The 17,545-nt window shown below is 39.6% G+C and overlaps 1 protein-coding gene across 11 annotated transcripts in view; it reads left to right on the top strand.

The window, feature by feature from the left end:
- The window catches only part of DOCK4 (dedicator of cytokinesis 4), a 472,223-nt gene that overhangs the window by 314,935 nt on the left and 139,743 nt on the right, over positions 1-17,545 (top strand). For all 11 annotated transcript variants that reach the window (XR_008536523.2, XM_519315.8, XM_009453992.5 and 8 more), the window contains exons 17-22: positions 6,253-6,409; positions 10,869-10,966; positions 11,081-11,164; positions 11,349-11,449; positions 13,782-13,863; positions 15,275-15,445. Coding sequence is in view for 10 of the 11 variants with exons in the window: in XM_519315.8 (XP_519315.6) it covers positions 6,253-6,409; positions 10,869-10,966; positions 11,081-11,164; positions 11,349-11,449; positions 13,782-13,863; positions 15,275-15,445 (693 nt within the window). In the remaining variant the exon portion in view is untranslated. The remainder of the gene's footprint in view (positions 1-6,252; positions 6,410-10,868; positions 10,967-11,080; positions 11,165-11,348; positions 11,450-13,781; positions 13,864-15,274; positions 15,446-17,545) is intronic.

The following is a 17,545-nucleotide window of genomic DNA, read 5'->3' as shown; positions in this document are numbered from 1 at the left end:
CCAAATCCTGAGGAGGAGGCCTGGAAATAGCAGGACAGAGTGTCTGGGCTGGGTTTGGCATGAGACTTAGTCACACTAGGAAGTGGTGGTTAGACATATGGAACCCAAATCAGGATAGAGATGAGAGATCAAAGGATGTTTCCAACACTATAGACCAGATAGGGTAAATGTGGGGTGCTGCCCTCATGCTTTGACTTGCCAGGGATGAGATTAAGGGGAGGGGGTCAGTGATCTAGGGTTCCAGAACATTACTTTGCCTAAACACTTTTCCTGAAGAAAGCATTTGAAATATTCACTTTTATAATTATTCTTTAAACCATATATGTATGTTTTATGCATTCTTCTGTCTATATGAATTACTTTGCAGTAGTAAAAGAAACCATTTGGAGTTGTAATATTAAAAGAGAAGTATAGAGGCTGTTTATTATGTTTATACTGGTGTTTCTGTTACTGGGCAGGTGTATTAGAACATCTTGTCATATTCTGATTCTGTTTCTCTAAACTTGTTAGAGAGGTCTTTCCTAAATATTTATTATTAAAAATGTAGCCAGGCATGGTGGCTCACGCCTGTAATCCCAGCACTTTGGGAGGCCGAGGCAGGCAGATCACCTGAGGTCAGGAGTTCGAGACCAGCCTCAACATGGAGCAATCCCATTTCTACTAAACATACAAAATTAGCTGGGCATGGTGGTGCATGCCTGTAATCCCAGCTACTTGGGAGGCTGAGGCAGGAGAATTGCTTGAACCTGGGAGGCAGAGGTTGTGGTGAGCCGAGATCGCACCATTGCACTCCAGCCTGGGTGACAAGAGCGAAACTCTGTCTCAAAAAAAGTTAAAAAAAATTGTGAGTCACACAGAATAGTCTAGAACACTAAAGGGATTCTGTGCTTAAACTAGGGCAGTAGCCTTGAAAATATTTGAACAAATTCGAAAGAATAAAGTTAATACAAGTTTTTAAATGTATAATCAGAATCATCTGAGCGTACCAGCTGTATATCTGTTACAATTTTTTCCTCAAAATTTTAATTTAAAATCACCTTTATTATTACAGCATTAAAATCAGTATACAGATAAACCAAAATAAAATAAAATGCCATATTCTCATTACCCAGGTGATGTTAACTATTAGCTCCTTAGTGTATATCATCCAGATATTCTGTGTGGATTTTTTTACCCAAATGATATTATAATACACTATACAATTTTTCTCATTTTTAATTTTTGTGGGTACATAGTAGGTGATTATATTTATGGGGTATATGAGATATTTTGGTATAAGCATGCAATGCATAATAATCACATCATGGAAAATTGGGTATCCATCTCCTCAAGCATTTATCCTTTGTATTACAAACAATCCAATTATACATTTTAGTTATTTTTAAATGTACAATTAAATTATTGTTAACTATAGTCACCCTGTTGTGTTATCAAATACTAGGTCTTACTCTTTCTGTCTTCTTTGTACCCATTAACCATCCCCACCTCCCTGTCACCTCCCACTACCCTTCCCAGCCGCTGGTAACCATCCCCTACTCTCCATCTCCATGAGTTCAGTTGTTTTGGTTTTTAGATCCCACAAAAAAAGTGAGAACATGCAATGTTTGTCTTTTGGTGCCTGGCTTATTTCACTTAACATAATGACATCCAGTTCCATTCATGTTGTTGCAAATGACAGGATCTCATTCTTTTTTATGGCTGAATAGTACTCCACTGTATCCATGTACCACATTTTCTTTATCCATTCATCTGTTGATGGACACTTAGGTTGCTTCCAAGTCTTAGCTATTGTGAACAGTGCTACACAACAAACATGGAAGTGCAGATGTCTCTTTGATATATTGATTTCCTTTCTTTTCAATATATATCCAGCAGGGGGATGGCCAAATCACATGGTAGCTCTCTTTATAGTTGTTTGAGGAACCTCCAAACTGTTCTCCATAGTGGTTATGCTAATTGACATTCCCATCAACAGTGTATGAGGGTTCCCTTTTCTCCACATCTTCGCCAGCATTTGTTATTGCCTGTCTTTTGGATAAAAGCCATTTTACCTGGGGTGAGATGGTATCTCGTTGTAGTTTTGATTTGCATTTCTCTCATGATCAGTGATGTTGAGCACCTTTTTATATGCCTGTTTGCCATGTGTGTATCTCCTTTTGAGAAATGTCTATTCAAATATTTTGTCCATTTCTCAATTGGATTATTAGATTTTTCCCTAGAGAGTTGTTTGAGCTCTTCATATATTGTGTTATTAATCCCTCATCAAATAGGTAGTTTGCAAGTATTTTCTCCCATTATGTGGGTTGTCTCTTCACTTTGGTGATTATTTCCTTTGCTGTGCAGCTTTTTGACTTGATGTGATCCCATTTATCCATTTTTGCCTTTGTTGCCTCTGCTCGTGGGGATGCTCAAGAAATTTTTGCCCAGACCACTGTCCTGGAGAGTTTCTCTGATGTTTTCTTATGGTAGTTTCATAGTTTGAGGTCTTAGATTGAATTTTTAATCCATTTTGATTTGATTTTTGTATATAGTGAGAGATAGGAGCAAGTTTCATTCTTCTGCATGTGGATATCCAGTTTTCCCAGCACCGTTTATTGAAGAGACTCTTTTCCTCAATGTATACTCTTGGCACCTTTGTCGAAAATGAGTTCACTGGAGGTGTGTGGATTTGTTTCTGGGTTCTCTGTTCTGTACCATTGGCCTTTGTGTCTGCTTTTATTTCAGTACCATGCTGTTTTGGTTACTATAGCTCTGTAGTAGAATTCAAAGTAACGTAATGTGATTCCTCCAGTTTTGTTCTTTTTGATTGGTTCATCATTTAGTCTTTCTGCTTAAGTAAAGAGTATTTTACACGCCACAATTACGGCGTTATACAATTCTGTGTTTTTCTGTGTGTTTACTATTACCAGTGAGTTTTGTACCTTCAGATGATTTCTTCTTCCTCATTAGCATCCTTTTCTTTCAGATTGAAGAGATCCCTTTAGCATTTCTTGTAGGACAAGTCTGGTGTTGATGAAATCCCTCAGCTTTTGTTAGTCTGAGAAGATTTTTATTTCTCCTTCATGCCTGAAGGATATTTTTCCCCTGGATGTACTATTCTCGGGTAAAGGTTTTGTTTTGTTTGTTTGTTTTTCTTTCCCCTTTAGCACTTTAAAGGTGTCATGCCACACTCTCTTTGCCTGTAAGATTTCCACCGAATAGTCTGCTGCCAGATGTATTGGAGCTCCATTGTATGTTATTTGTTTCTTTTCTTTTGCTGCTTTTAGGATCCTTTCTTCATCCTTGACCTTTCGGAGTTTGATTATTAAATGCTTTGAGGTAGTCTTCTTTGGGTTAAATCTGCTTGGTGTTCTGTAACCTTCTTGTACTTGAATGCTGATATCTTTCTCTAGGTTTGGGAAGTTCTCTGTTACTATCCCTTCAAAGAAACTTTCTAGCACTATCTCTTTCTCTACCTCCTCTTTAAGGCCAATAACTCTTAGATTTGCACTTTTGAAGCTATTTTCTAGATATTGTAGAAGTGCGTCATTGTTTTCTATTCTTTTTTCTTTTGTCTCCTCTGACTGTATTTTCAAATAGCCTGTCTTCAAGCTTCCCAATTCTTTCTTCTGCTTTTATCAATTCTGCTATTAAGAGACTCTGATGCATTCGTCAGCATGTCAATTGCATTTTTCAACTCTAGAATTTCTGCTTCTTTTTAATTATTTCAATCTCTTTGTTAAATTTATCTCATAGAATTCTGAATTCCTTCTCTGTATTATCTTGAATTTCTCGGAGTTTCCTCAGAACAGCTATTTTGAATTATCTGTTTGAGCTTGTGGTGAATGCTGCCAGACCTGGGACTTACCCTGCTCCCCTCTCATCCAGGGCAGGTCCAGAAATGCTGTCCAAGAGCCTAGGCCTGTACTGGGGGACCCCAAGAGCCTACTTGGTGCTCTACCCCACTGTGACTGAGCTGGTACCTAAGGTACAAGGCAAAGCCCCCTTTGCTTTTCCCTCTGCTTCTCTCAAACAGAAGGAGTCTTTCACTGTAATCATCACAGCTGGGAATGTGCTGGGTCACACATGAAGCCAGGACGTCTCAGAGCCCAAGCCCTGCAGCATACTCCCTGGGTAACACTGCTGGTTATTTAGGGCCCAAGGGGTCTTTAGTTAGCAAGGGATGAATCCTGCCAGGATTGAGTCCTTCCCTTCAAGGAAGTTGGCTCCCTTTTGGCCCAGGATGGGTGTAGAAATGTCATCTAAGCCTGGAATGGAGGCCTCATGACTCTGCCCAGTGCCCTATCTTACTGTGGCTGAGCTGGTAACCAGGATGCAAAACAAAGTCCTCTTTACTTTTCACTCTTCTCTCCTCAAGCAGAAAGAAGGGGTCACTTTTGTTGCTGCAAGCTGCACTGCCTGGGGTTGGGGGAGGGATGGTGCCAGATTTACTATTCCCTTACTCACCCGAGCAGGTGTCTCCCTAGGTCACATGCTACCCTAGTCCATGGACTCTAAGCCCAGCCTAGCACTAGGAGTTGTCTAGGAATTGCTGTCCTTGTCTCCTAGACTGCCTTTTAAGTTTACCTAGGACCCCAGAGCACTTCAGCCCATGGTAGCAAGTCTTGCCAAGAAACTCAAGTTCCAGCTGCTGAGATGGTGAGTCTCTTCTGGCTAGGGCTGGTCTCAATGCTCCCTCCTTGCATGGCCACTGTGAGCCCAGAACAGCTTTATTTTCTACTCAATGACAGGGCAGCAGTGAGTTCAATGTAAAGTCCCCAAGTCACTGCATTATCCTACAAACTTGCACAGATTCTTTCTCCATGCTGCATAGCTACTGCTGGGGGGTGGGGGAGGGGTGGGAGATGGGAGAGGGCATTAGAGATTCAGAACTGTCTCTTCTGCCCTCCTCAATACCTTTTTCAGGGATATGAAGTTAAAACCAGGTACTGTGATTGCTCACCTGATTTTTGGTTCTTGTGATAGTGCTTTTCTTTGTGCAGATTGTTGTGAAAATTTGTTGTTCTGGGGTTGGCGCAGGAGAATGAGCAGTGTAGGCTTCTATTCCATCATCTTGGTCTGCTTCATATTTATTTTTAATCTACCAATTTTCAGTTAATGATTTTCTGATCACTACATTTTTTATCTCATGTGGAACTTAGTCAATGTACAGATTTTTAAAAAGTCGGACACATCAGCAGGTTTGTTCAAATCTGGGACCATATGTTGCATCTGGCTATCTATTTCTTAAGTGTTGTTTAATCTAGAACAATCCCTTTTTTAGCAACATTGACTTAAAGAGATAAGACCAGGCATCTTACAGAAAACCCCCATCTTTTGGATTCTCTGGTTTCTTCCCTGTAGTGTTGCTCAACATGTTGCTCTATCTCTTGTGTTTCCTATGATATGGAAGTTGAATCTAGATGTGATGGACTGGGGTTCAGCACTTTTGGTAAGAATGCATTGTAGATGATGATATGTGTCTTTGCATTGCCCTGCATTGGTGTAATGACAGCTCGATTCCCCCACATGCAGTTATATTTGTCTTCTTGCCAGTAGGAAGTAATCTGTATGTCGCTACATTGGCATCATATGAACATCCGATTCCTCTTCAACAATTCTGCTGGTTTTAGCACTAAGCAACAATCCTTGACTAAAATGATTACAGTAGGGATATGAAATTATATTTTCTAAGTCTGTAATTGCTTTTACATGTGTTAGCTGGCGTTTTCTATGAAAGTAGAGATTTCCCTCACATAGTAGGACTCTCAAATTATAATACCTGAAATATCTTTTCTTTTAATTGCCAGTTTTCAAAGTAAGGGAGTGTTTAACAGCTGCCTCAGATGAAATGTTGGAAGAATTTAAGTGTTTTTGAAAAAAATACTATGGTCACTGCAAATATGATTTATTGATCATTTTCAAGGTATCAGGACTGTGTTAAAGGCTTTATATAACCTAATTCTTATGACAACACAATGAGATTTTAGAGAAGATAACGGAAACAGTGTGTGGTTAAATAATTTGATTTGATATGGTCACTCACATGGGAAGTTACAGAGCTGGGATGCAAACTCAAATTAATCTTAGTCCAAAAATCTATGCTTAATTATTTTATACAGTTTTTTTGCATTTTATTTAAAAACCAAATTCTACTCGTAATACTGTTTGGAATGTTTCCCAGTTTATAAACACTAGTAATATAAATTATGCTTAATAATTCTTATGAGATCTCTTCCCCTTCCCTTATGTTTTTTTTAATATTTTTAACAGTGTGAAGAAAACACAAATCTTCAGGATACTACCCGCTACCTCAAACTTCCCTTTTCCAAGGGCATTTTCCTTGGGAATAATAATCAAGCCATGAAGGCCACAAAGGAGTCCTTTTGTATTACATCTTTTCTCTGTTCCACAAAACTCACACAAAATGGTAATGTATAATGTTTTATTTGAAAGCCCTAGTACCTAATAATCATGTATATTTTGGTAAGCGTATTCAGTAAACACCAAAGTGATAGTTAAGAACTTTAGAAAAATTATTGATCCTTCCATTTGTGATTTCTAGTAAAATGGAAGCAAATGTGACCCAGTGACCTGTTGAATGCATGTCATTTAAGAAGGACTTCAAAATTATCCCAGTATTGAAAAACAAGTACACAGCTTTTCAAATAAACCATCAAAACCCAGATGCTTTGAAAAAAAAAAAACACGAAAATACCAACACCTTAATCTCGTGTTTTATAGCTCCATAAACAGTGCTAATTGCAGGCTTTAGAATAAAGGCTGTTTTTTGTTTAATTAGATGCATATTGCTTTTCAGTTCTAGCATTACTTTTTATGTCAGTGATTGTTTAGCAAGTTATGATTAATAAAGCAAGCTCTTCTCCTTGGCAAATTGCTATGAAAACATCTTCTGTAATGAAGGAAGTAAATTAAACATTTTTGAGTTTTTTATCATTGTCATATAAGACTTCTGGCTAGCACCCTGAATGCTATATTAAATAAGTTATATTCATTGTGTTGAGAAGAATCACTTTATAATGAGGTATTGTGTCTCATAAAAACCTGTGCCTAAACAGGTGTGCTTGTTATTCGTTCTTTCTTAGTTCCTTCTTCTGTGTCAGAGAACAGCATTTGTAGAAGGAAATATTTCTTCTTTTAGATCATAGTCTCAGAAAAAAAGAAAATGTAACATCAAAATTTTGACCACTTTTAAAACACCTCTCAATTTCAACATGCATTGCTACTGTATTTATATAGGACACCAAGTTAAGATATGTTATACCAGGTTTTATCAGCATTCAGTAGTTAATTTTACTTAAATAAAACCTCCATTGGCATAACTCAATAAATCATTATAAAGCATTTACCAAACCTCAAGTATTTTTTTATGGGGCCAGTTTACCCCCATAGAAGTTATGAAGATAATAAAATCAACCTCTTATTGAGATCCTTAAACAGAAATTTTTATTTATTTTATGTGGATTAGGTGTGTGTGGGTAGTAGAGTTTGCATTCATGTTTAACTGAATTTCCCCAATAGAATATTTTGGGGTTGTATTACTTATTTATTGCAGCTGTAACAGCTACCACAAACTTACTGGCTTAAAACAATACAGATTTATTATATTGCAGTTCTGGAGGTCAAATATACAAAATCAGTTCCACTGGGCTAAAATCAAGGTGCCAGCAAGGCTGCATTCCCCCTGGAATGGAGAGAATCCATTTTCTTACCCTTCCTAGCTTTAGAAGCCACCTGCATTCCTTGGCCTATGGCCCCTTCCTCCATCTTCAAAGCCAGAAGCATAGCATCTTCACATCTCTCTGACTATGACCATCTTACATCTTTTAAGGATGCTTGTGATTACATTGAGCTGGATAATCCAGTGTAATCTCCCTATTTTAAGATCTTTAATCAGATCTGTACAGTCTTCTTTTGCTGTGTGAGGGAAACATAATCCCTCCTAATTCTTGGAACAGGTTCTTGAGGCCATTATTCTGCCCACCACACAGGTAAACCTAACAATAGATTCTCTTCCATCAAAATATTTGGTCCTATGTACTGAATTTGTGCTAGTTGTAGAGTTTAGGATGTTAGACACAATTATGAAAATAAGACAGAAACAGATCCTGAAAATTAGAAGTTGCTACTTTTTAAAAGTAGAGAACATTTTCAGGTAAATATGAGTAAAAAACAACTTATGAAATAATTATATTAAACATCTCACTATGTGGAAAGTGGGATTGGAATTCCATGCAATGATTGGCTCATCTTTGGAGATGGATAAGTGTTTCATTATTATTTTGGCTTTGATTAACCTTGTCAATGAGAAATGGCTCAAATGAGCCAGGAAATGCATGTTTCAAGAGATGGGAAGGAGGAAAGAAGTTAGTTGGTCTTTCTGAAATTTACATGCTAAACACACATCTTTGTGTCGAAGTAATCTAGTTCCAAATTGGAATTAAATTGCTATGTATTCATTTTTCTTGACGTGGAAAATATACAAATCTTATTTCTACTACAATTCAGCATTTACTAAGTGATATGGTCTCTAGGAGCAGTTTCCTAGAGCAAATTTGCATTTCAGAATTCCCAAAATGTGTCTGTCTGCACACACTTTGCGTTGTCCAACATGGACAGTGTACCAAGGTCAGAGCACTATGCTGGGCACCTGTGACTGCCAGAACAGATAGAGATTTTAAGGTTCGGAGGATTAGGGGTCATGGCATCCTCCTATTTTATAGCTCTTGATAGGTTAGGTACATAATATACACCTAGTAAATGCCTGTTGAATGGAATGTAGAAATTGGTATTTTCTGTGATAGGTTATAGCTCCTAATTTGCAACTAACATCCTCAGATGGCAAAAGCAAAAAGCTAGGATACAGCAATTTTGCCTGAACTTGAAGTATTTTGCATACATGATTAATTACATCCAGATGGACATAACTACTGGGCTTTTCCACATGCTCCATCATGAGCAGTGTAGAGATTCATCAGCCTTCTTGCAGGGAGGATGGGCAGGCTCATCCTGACTCATTTTCTGGACCCCTGTAATCTGTTTTCCAGCCCTACTTAAATGGGCCCTAGTCCTCATTCTCCACTGCTGCCACTGGGTAGCCAGCATAGCCACCTCCTTCCTCCCCACACTCCTCACATTGAGCAGGGTCCTGATGGCCCCTGTAACTGCCTCACTTTAAAGGAAGGGAAAGAGAACACAAAGGAGGAGTGAGAGCTGGGATGGGGGTGGAGTGGGAAGTGAGGAGTGAATGGCAGGGGAAATGCACGAGGGATTATGAAAGAGAAGATGCCAGGGAGGGGAGGCCTCCTGAAGTGAGATGCAGGAAGTAGGAAGTAGGTAGGAGGGAAGCAGCAAACTGGGGAGAACAATAGAGCTTTGCCTTTGTCGCCCTGAGTCTCACTCTGTGGAAATATCTGATATGCCAAATACAACCAATCAGTTTTAAAAGGTTTCAGTCATACCCCAGGATGTCTGAATTACATCTGAATAGTCAACATTTTCAGGGTTTTTGGTTATGAAAACATCATAAATCTCTTTTTCAAAGTCAGTATTTTTAAAATCCCTTTATTTTTCTCATTCTAATTCCTCCTCCTCCTCTTACCCGTGTTTGTTGCAGATAAACATTCCTGTTTGGTACTGAATTCCTTACTATTAATAGTAAATCCTTTGTGAGGTTTTTCTCTTGAATCTGGCTTTGGTGGAGCTTGCTTCTCTTTCTCCTTGAGATTCTTAATGCTTTTTCTCACTTCTGTTCTCTATATTCTCTTTTTCTTTCTCATCTTACCTACTTCCTTGGTTTGGGGGGTTTGGAGTTTTTGTTCCTTCATATCTTTCTGTTTCTCAGAAAGTCCCTTTTGGGTTTCTGCTAAAACAAGTGATTTGAAGTAAATTTCCTGCTTCTCTGCCTGGAAATTCTGTCCTGGCTCCTCTCCAGGCCAGTCTAGTCTGGCAACTCCACCGAGCCCTGAAGCCAGTTCTACCAGGTCCTGCTGCCCTGTGCGTGCTCGGCACACGCGAGCCTTCAGTTCTCACTGCATTCATTGGCCTCCAGATGCCACCTCTCCCTGCATGCTTTGGAGACTAATGCATGGAGACCATCTGCCAGAGCCTTTGTAACTTCTGCCCAAGAAAGATAAATTTATTCCCTCCCCAGGTGAAGAGGTTCTCTGAGGACCTGCTGGACCAAGGCCCTCATGTCTGTTTAGGAAAGGGTTAAAGAGCTGGGCCCTGTGCTTACCTGGACTCTGGGATGAAAGATGGCCTGTGGAGTCCAGGAGCTGCTCTTCTCAGGTTGAGAGCTCCCTGGATGATCTGAGAAATCACTGGGCCTGTTACCATTCTTTTAGTCTGCAAGATTTGGGTCACATTGCCAAGAAGACCTTTGTTCCTGGGTGGAGTTGGTTGCTAGGCAGAGTGCTATGTGCTGGGCACCCAAACGGGAATAAAGCAGGTTCCCAGCCCTCAAGAAACTCTCATCTTTCCAGGAGGAGGCAGAAAAATTAATCAACAAATATTTGTCACCTGCCCGATTTGTAAGGATTTGTAAGTGCTACTGTGATGTGGAAGCATGTAGAAGGGACAGTTAGCTCGAGATTTCAGGAAAGGCTTCCAAAATGAAGCAACATCCGATCTGAGGACTAAAGGATGGGTAGGAGTTTGTAAGTCAAGAGCAGTGGGGAGGAAACAGAATACAGTGAAATAAATGCCATCCTAGAGAGGGCTAGTCATAGTTTGTGGGAGCCTGCAACTTGAGTGGCTAGGAGAGGGGAGCCATATGTGTTAAGAATTTTACTTTTACTAGCAGAACGCTTTCATGTGAGGACCTGTTCTCTATTAAGGCAATTAATCTTCCTTTTCTGTTTTGAAAGGTGATATGCTTGATCTTTTGAAATGGAGAACCCACCCAGACAAGATCACTGGCTGTCTCTCTAAATTAAAAGAAATTGATGGCTCAGAGATAGTAAAGGTATATAGTATTTCATTACTATTTTCCTTGCAGAGATTCATAGAATAAAGAACATTTGGAGGAAAAAGACAGATAGTATCTTATTTACTCATTTGCTACTTCTTTATCTAACAGTTTCTGCAGGATACACTGGATACCTTATTTGGAATTTTAGATGAAAATTCCCAAAAATATGGGTCTAAAGTGTTTGATTCTTTGGTAAGTTCAAATTCCCTTAATTGTATTTTAACTGTTTTGTCTCTCAATCTTGACTTTCATGAGGCTGGTTCAGAAACATGTGCTTAATAATGTAACAGTTCATTTTAAAAAGAAGCAAAAAAAAAAAAAAAAGGAAAACCTTGATTTGCATTTGGTTTTATAAAGCTCAATTTTCTTTTTTTAGGTTCACATAATAAATTTGCTGCAAGATAGCAAATTTCATCATTTTAAACCTGTAATGGACACTTACATTGAGAGTCATTTTGCTGGGGCACTTGCATACAGGTAAGGCCCTGTATCTTGTAATTAGTTTAGAAGTGGTTCCTTTCAAGCTTTTCTCAGCAGAAGAGGCGATATAGGAAAATTTAAAAGGGAGTGTAGGAAGAAATGGAGCACTACTGAAGTGTCTCTTGAGATAGTCTCTTCCCTGCTAACACACCCTTTTTAAATGGCTAGAACTTATTTTGATTAAAAAGGGGAAAAAACCTCCTGAATTCTATTCCTGAGCCCTAAAATATAAAGTCTTTCCTTCTTGTCTCTGTTTCACTGGGTATTCTTTGGTCTAAAATGTCTGGTTATCTCACTTTGGCTGTTAAGAGTCCCACTTCATCACTGTACTCCCTGATGATTATAAATGTTCATAAGAAAGAAATATGAATGGAAAACAACCTTTTCCTTCACACCTGCTGAAAGTCATCCATTCATTTATGTTAGGATTTACTGAGTGCCAGCTGCTTGCCAGGCACTGTACTTTATGCTGATGATGTGAAGACCTGGTCCCTGGCCTCAGGCAATTTAGTCATTGGGATCTACTCTTTGATAGGAGCTGCTATTTTAACTGCTCCTCCTTTTCTACCGGCTCAGGTGGTGCTGAAAAGTTATGAATAATATTATGCTTTGGCTAGTGCCTGCCTCCTCTCAACATAGTTGATAATTGCCAGAGGCTACAGCTTCTCTCTTTTAGTTCGACAAATAACTGCTTAAATAGCCTTGGAGTGTACCCCATCGTCTGTCTCCCAGTCCAATATGGTCCTTGCTGTTCTCCCATATTTCTACCTTATACCTTAAGCACCTATGGGCATGCACATGCCTGACTGTTCCCTGAGGTGAGTTTAAAAAGCATGAAATCAGGTTGATATCCTTCCCCCATCTGTGTAATATATAAAGGTTAATAGGTTATCAGATAAGCATTTGATCCTGTTTACTTGGATATTCCCAGCCATGACAGGTTAAGATCGACGTCTCCAACATCGAAATGAATGAAGGTATTTTTGTTAGACTTGACACTTCATCAGTGTGATTTTTTGCTGAGAGTGAAATGCAACCGCAGGAATAGTTTTGAAACATCGGCCCACTCAGCCTAACAATTTGGGCCCTAGTGTGAGGAGGTCACTGCTTCCAAGTTAAATTGTCTTTGGAAGCTAGAAAACAAGAGTATAATTTCTCACACTTCCGGTTGGCCAGGAAAGCAGGATCTTAAAAAGACAAATAAGGCTTGTGGAATCCTCTTAGGCTGCGGGTGATCAGAAACTCACTGGCATGTTATCTTAAAAAATAGCACGCCACCAACATCTACCTGCTGGCACATCCAAGTATTCTCCCCTGACCCAGAGAAACATTGCTGGGTAAACTGTTTCCTAGAAACCAAGAACTGGCTGGGCACAGTGGCTCATGCCTGTAATCCCAGCACTTTGGGAGGCCAAGGTGGACAGATCATTTGAGGTCAGGGGTTCAAGACCAGCCTGACCAACATGATGAAACCGGGCCTCTACTAAAAATACAAAAATTAGCTGGGCGTGGTGGTACATACTTGAATCCCAGCTGCTTGGGAGGCTGAGGCAGAAGAATCTGCTTGAACCCAGGAGGGCAGCAGAGGTTGCGGTGAGCCAAGCCACTGCACACCAGCCTGGGTGACAAAGCAAGACTCTGTCTCAAAAAAAAAAAAAAAAGAAAAGAAAAAGAAAAAAGAGAAACCAAGAACTGACCAAAGTTCAAGGTGTAAGACTGTCATCTTGAGAGTTGTGGGCTGTTGTTTTTACATTTTTTCAAAACAGGAAAAAAAAATACCTCGGCCTTTCTAGAAATTCTCCTAAGGCACATATTGACATAAGCCAGGTTCTTCTCATGGGTCAGAAAATTGGCTTGATAAATCCATAAGGTGTGCCTAGCAGTGGGGAGGCATTGCCTCCATCCCTCCTTCCCACCCCGTTTTGCCTGCAGCCTAATGATATTGCATCCAGCTGTTTGCGTGGTCACTGGGAAAGAAATCCCAGTGAGCAGTTTTACAGTATTGACCATGGCAGTCACACTGCCAGGCACTTGGTTGGCCAGAGTCCTTTTCTCCAATATTTGTGTTCACCCATTTGGAGGCATTACCAGAAACAGCAGGGCTATGGAATATGTCCAGATTGAGTGTTGTTTCTCCCTTAAGCTTTGAAAAGGGTGGCAGTGTTGATCTGCAGATTTAGTAAAATTATTATACAGCAGATTGACAGGAAAATGTGAGAACTGATGGGAAAAGAAACCTCCTCATTATACAGTTAAGCGTTGGATTTGTTGGCATTTAATTGAGAATTAGACCAATTTTACATTCTGCACATTTTCCCCTGTATTTTAGAGATCTCATCAAAGTGCTCAAATGGTACGTGGACCGGATCACAGAAGCAGAGCGGCAAGAGCATATCCAGGAGGTGCTGAAGGTGATAACATGCTGTTGATAACAGCAGAGTCTAACAAAGCTGTTGCATGCTGATGCTTAAACTAATTGGTTCCTCTACACAGACAGTAATGGGTGATGATGTATTACTGACATTCCAATTCAAGGATCTTAATCAGTTTGTGACTGCTTGAGAGCTGATGAAATTTGAAGGGGACTTTGCCAGGGTAGTCTACTGGAAACTGTTCAGGATTGAATCCTTGTTCCTCTGGGCTGGAGAGTACTTGAAGTGAAGTCTAAGATGAGCAGGAGAGAGGGAGGGTTTATGAGAGAAGTCTATATAGGGGCAGTTAAGCTTAGAAGTTCCTGGCTCTTGCTTCCACCAACCTGACAGAGACCATCGGAGAACCATTTATGTTAAATTTTAAGAGCAAATAGGGTGGCTTAGCAGGGATTATAATGAGGAAACCTGAGGCTTTACCGGGTCTTGTGGCTTAACACTGCCCACATCGCTGGACACTATATGCTCAGTTGTCTGTGGAGATACTAATCCCTTACTTGCAAACATGTTGAAAAAGAGTACAAATTCTTAAAGGAATTGTCCAGTAACAGCCCTGGTAGTCTTCTGATTCCTGTTGTTGAGGACCATCCTATTTGGTGTCAGTAGATTTAAGTAGACAATGTATACATTTTATAAAATAGCATTTTGTGAATTATTCATTTGTAATTTGGGCTGATTGAAGGTAAAATGCTAAGTGGCAAGAGTACTACCTGTCAAAACAAAATTATTTTTTTAAAAACAGTTATCTTTTTGTTGACTAAATTTAAAAAACATCTGAGGGTCAGAAACACTTAGTGTTCATCATACTCCAGAATGATAAAATGTTTTTTTTTTTTTATTAGTTTTTTTAGATGGAATTTTGCTCTTGTTGGCCAGGCTGGAGGGCAATGGTGCATTCTCTGCTCACCGCAACCTCCACCTGCCAGGTTCAAGCAATTCTGCTGCCTCAGCCTCCCAAGTAGCTGGGATTACAGGCATGGGCCACCATGCCTGGCCAGTTTTGTATTTTTGGTAGAGATGGGGTTTCTCCATGTTGGTCAGGCTGGTCTCGAGCTCCTGACTTCAGGTGATCCACCCGCCTCGGCCTCCCAAAGTGCTGGGATTACAGGCGTGAGCCACCGTGCCCGGCTAAAGTGTTTTTAAATTTTCTATTAAAATTCTATTTCTTTTAAATTTAAAGTGTTTTTAAATTTTTTTTCTCTCATTAGGCATCAGAGAAAAGTGGCTGTTCCCCCCTAAAATAAATACTGTTCAAAAAAGCCTCACAAGGCCTTGGTGTCTACATGAATAATGTAAAAGTTTAATGCCATACCATGGTTTTTATGCCGTGTCATTGCTAAATAAATACTCTTTGCCTCTTTTGAAGCTAACTTTTAAAAATTGTATTTTTAAGGCACAAGAATACATTTTTAAGTATATAGTTCAATCTCGAAGGCTGTTTTCCCTTGCCACTGGTGGGCAAAACGAAGAGGAGTTCCGCTGCTGCATTCAGGAGCTTCTCATGTCAGTCCGTTTCTTTCTTTCGCAAGAGAGCAAAGGGTCTGGAGCATTATCTCAGTCACAGGTAATTTCTTTTCATCTATGCTGAATAGAAGAAAACGATAAGTGCAGTTTATTTATTTTTACACAGCAGTGTAATCAAATGTTTTCTCCATCAGAAGTCAATTGCTCCAGTTTATATTTGTAGCTTAACCAACTTTATGAGTAGACTTTTAAAATTCCCCTACCTTCTGTGTACCAGCTGAGCAGAAGTGGGTTGCCTTTCCCTTCTCTCTCTGCATGGAGAGGCTATTGGTTTGCATCAGCTTCATTTCCGGTTACCAGAACACATACTGACGACTGGACATGCTGTCACCACCAGCCCTGGGGAAGGAATTTCACTAGGGCCAATCTCTTGCAGTTCTTTTCCCCAAGCTTCTCACTGCATTTTAATCTGTCAACTTGAGAATCATTATATTGGACTCAGCTAAGCTGCATGTTGTTTTGTTTTATTGAACTTGACCCTAATCATCCTGGGACTGATCTTTTAAGACCAGTGCAGAGCTGCTGCTGCCGCCAAACTCCATTACCGGAAGTAGCCCCACATGTTTTTTTTAAGAACAGGATCCATCTACTTCCCAAATAGCATGGCCTTGAATATGTTCCATGAGGTAATTCTGAATATTTTCCCTATACTTTCTTGATTCTTCTTGTATACTTTTAATTCTAATGACTTGGTTAAAAACCTGTCAGAAGGAGAAGCAGCCTCTTAGCATGCCCTAGAGGTTAGAGAAACTTGTAATCATTGAGAACTGGGACATAAAAAGGGAGATTAGGAGACAAAATTAGATCCTTAACAGTATTGTTATGATTTGGTACTATGTGATGTTCAGAAAGCAAAACACCGGGAATGCACCAGCCCTCTGATAATGTGCTGTATTTTTTCTGACTGTTGAGAGGTCTATTCTTGTTCCTCTCTTCTTTATAGAGGTGGACTCATCTTCCATCTGGGCAAGGATATAACTCAGGCTCTTTTAAATGTCATTTTGGCCTTTGCAGTCAAGAGTACAATCACTGCACTATGGGAACTTGCCAGAGACCTCAGTGTCAAATTGCCCACTACTAGCTAAACCCTGCTGACAGCACTTGATATTTGAGCAGGATAATCCACCAGGCTAACCATGCATTCCTTCAGATCAGAGTTCTTAGAAGTTTACTGTCTCTACAAAAGTAATTCAGAATTTGAGTTTTCGTCCTGAGATTTTTCTTTTTACCCTTTATCAGTTACAGAGATGAAACTTGCCTAATTCACACCTGAAAAATATTTTCTTACTCTTAAGAGTAACCATAAGGCATGGTTTCTTCTTAGGGATTCAGGAGACTTTTTTTTTTTAACCTTAGTTATACCACTGGATCCTGGAGGTCCCCCTAAGGTGGCTTGGGCCACCGGGGTACAGCAGAGTGGAGCAGCTCTGCTCTCACCTCTTCAACACACTGACTCCCACTGCTCTTGATTCTCTGAGCTCTATCCCACAGCAAATTTTAGAAACAACTTTAGCACCTTCAAAGAATCATATTTGATATTTTTTGCTCTCAACTTTTAATCAAGAGATAATATGTAAATGTGTCCATAAGGTTTCTGAATATCTTTGTAAACTCTACTGAAGTCATTCTGTTATTTTGTGCGGTATCACTTACCTATATATTTTGATGTGATAATTGATGTTTCGTTTGATGCTAAGAAAAAATCCATATAAAATGATAAAATGGTTAGTTTTCTTTATTAAGCAATGAGAACTTTGCCTCTGTGTATTTGGGGAAGACAAGAAATGCCACACACCTCTGCCTGTACCAGGTTCCCTTTTGATCCCATGCTCTCTTTGCAGAGGCAGTACCACTAATTCAATGGATCCGATTTGTTAGTTTTCTATTGCTGCATAACAAATGACCATAAGCTTAATGGCTTTAAACAACACTCATTTATTAGCCCACAGTTCTATAGGTCAGAATTCCAGGCAGGCTTGGTTGGGTCCTTTCCTTAGGATCTCCTAAAGCCAAAATCAAAGTGTAAGCTTTCATGTGTTATCTGGAGGCCTGGAAATGAATTTGCTTTCATGATCTTTTATGCTATTGGCAGAAATGTTTCTTTGTTTTCAGAAGACTAATGTCTGCATTTCCTTGATGG

Source organism: Pan troglodytes, chromosome 6 (genome assembly GCF_028858775.2).
Source record: "Pan troglodytes isolate AG18354 chromosome 6, NHGRI_mPanTro3-v2.0_pri, whole genome shotgun sequence".
Classification (NCBI taxonomy): Eukaryota; Metazoa; Chordata; class Mammalia; order Primates; family Hominidae; genus Pan; species Pan troglodytes.
This window is presented reverse-complemented; position numbering and strand designations above follow the sequence as displayed.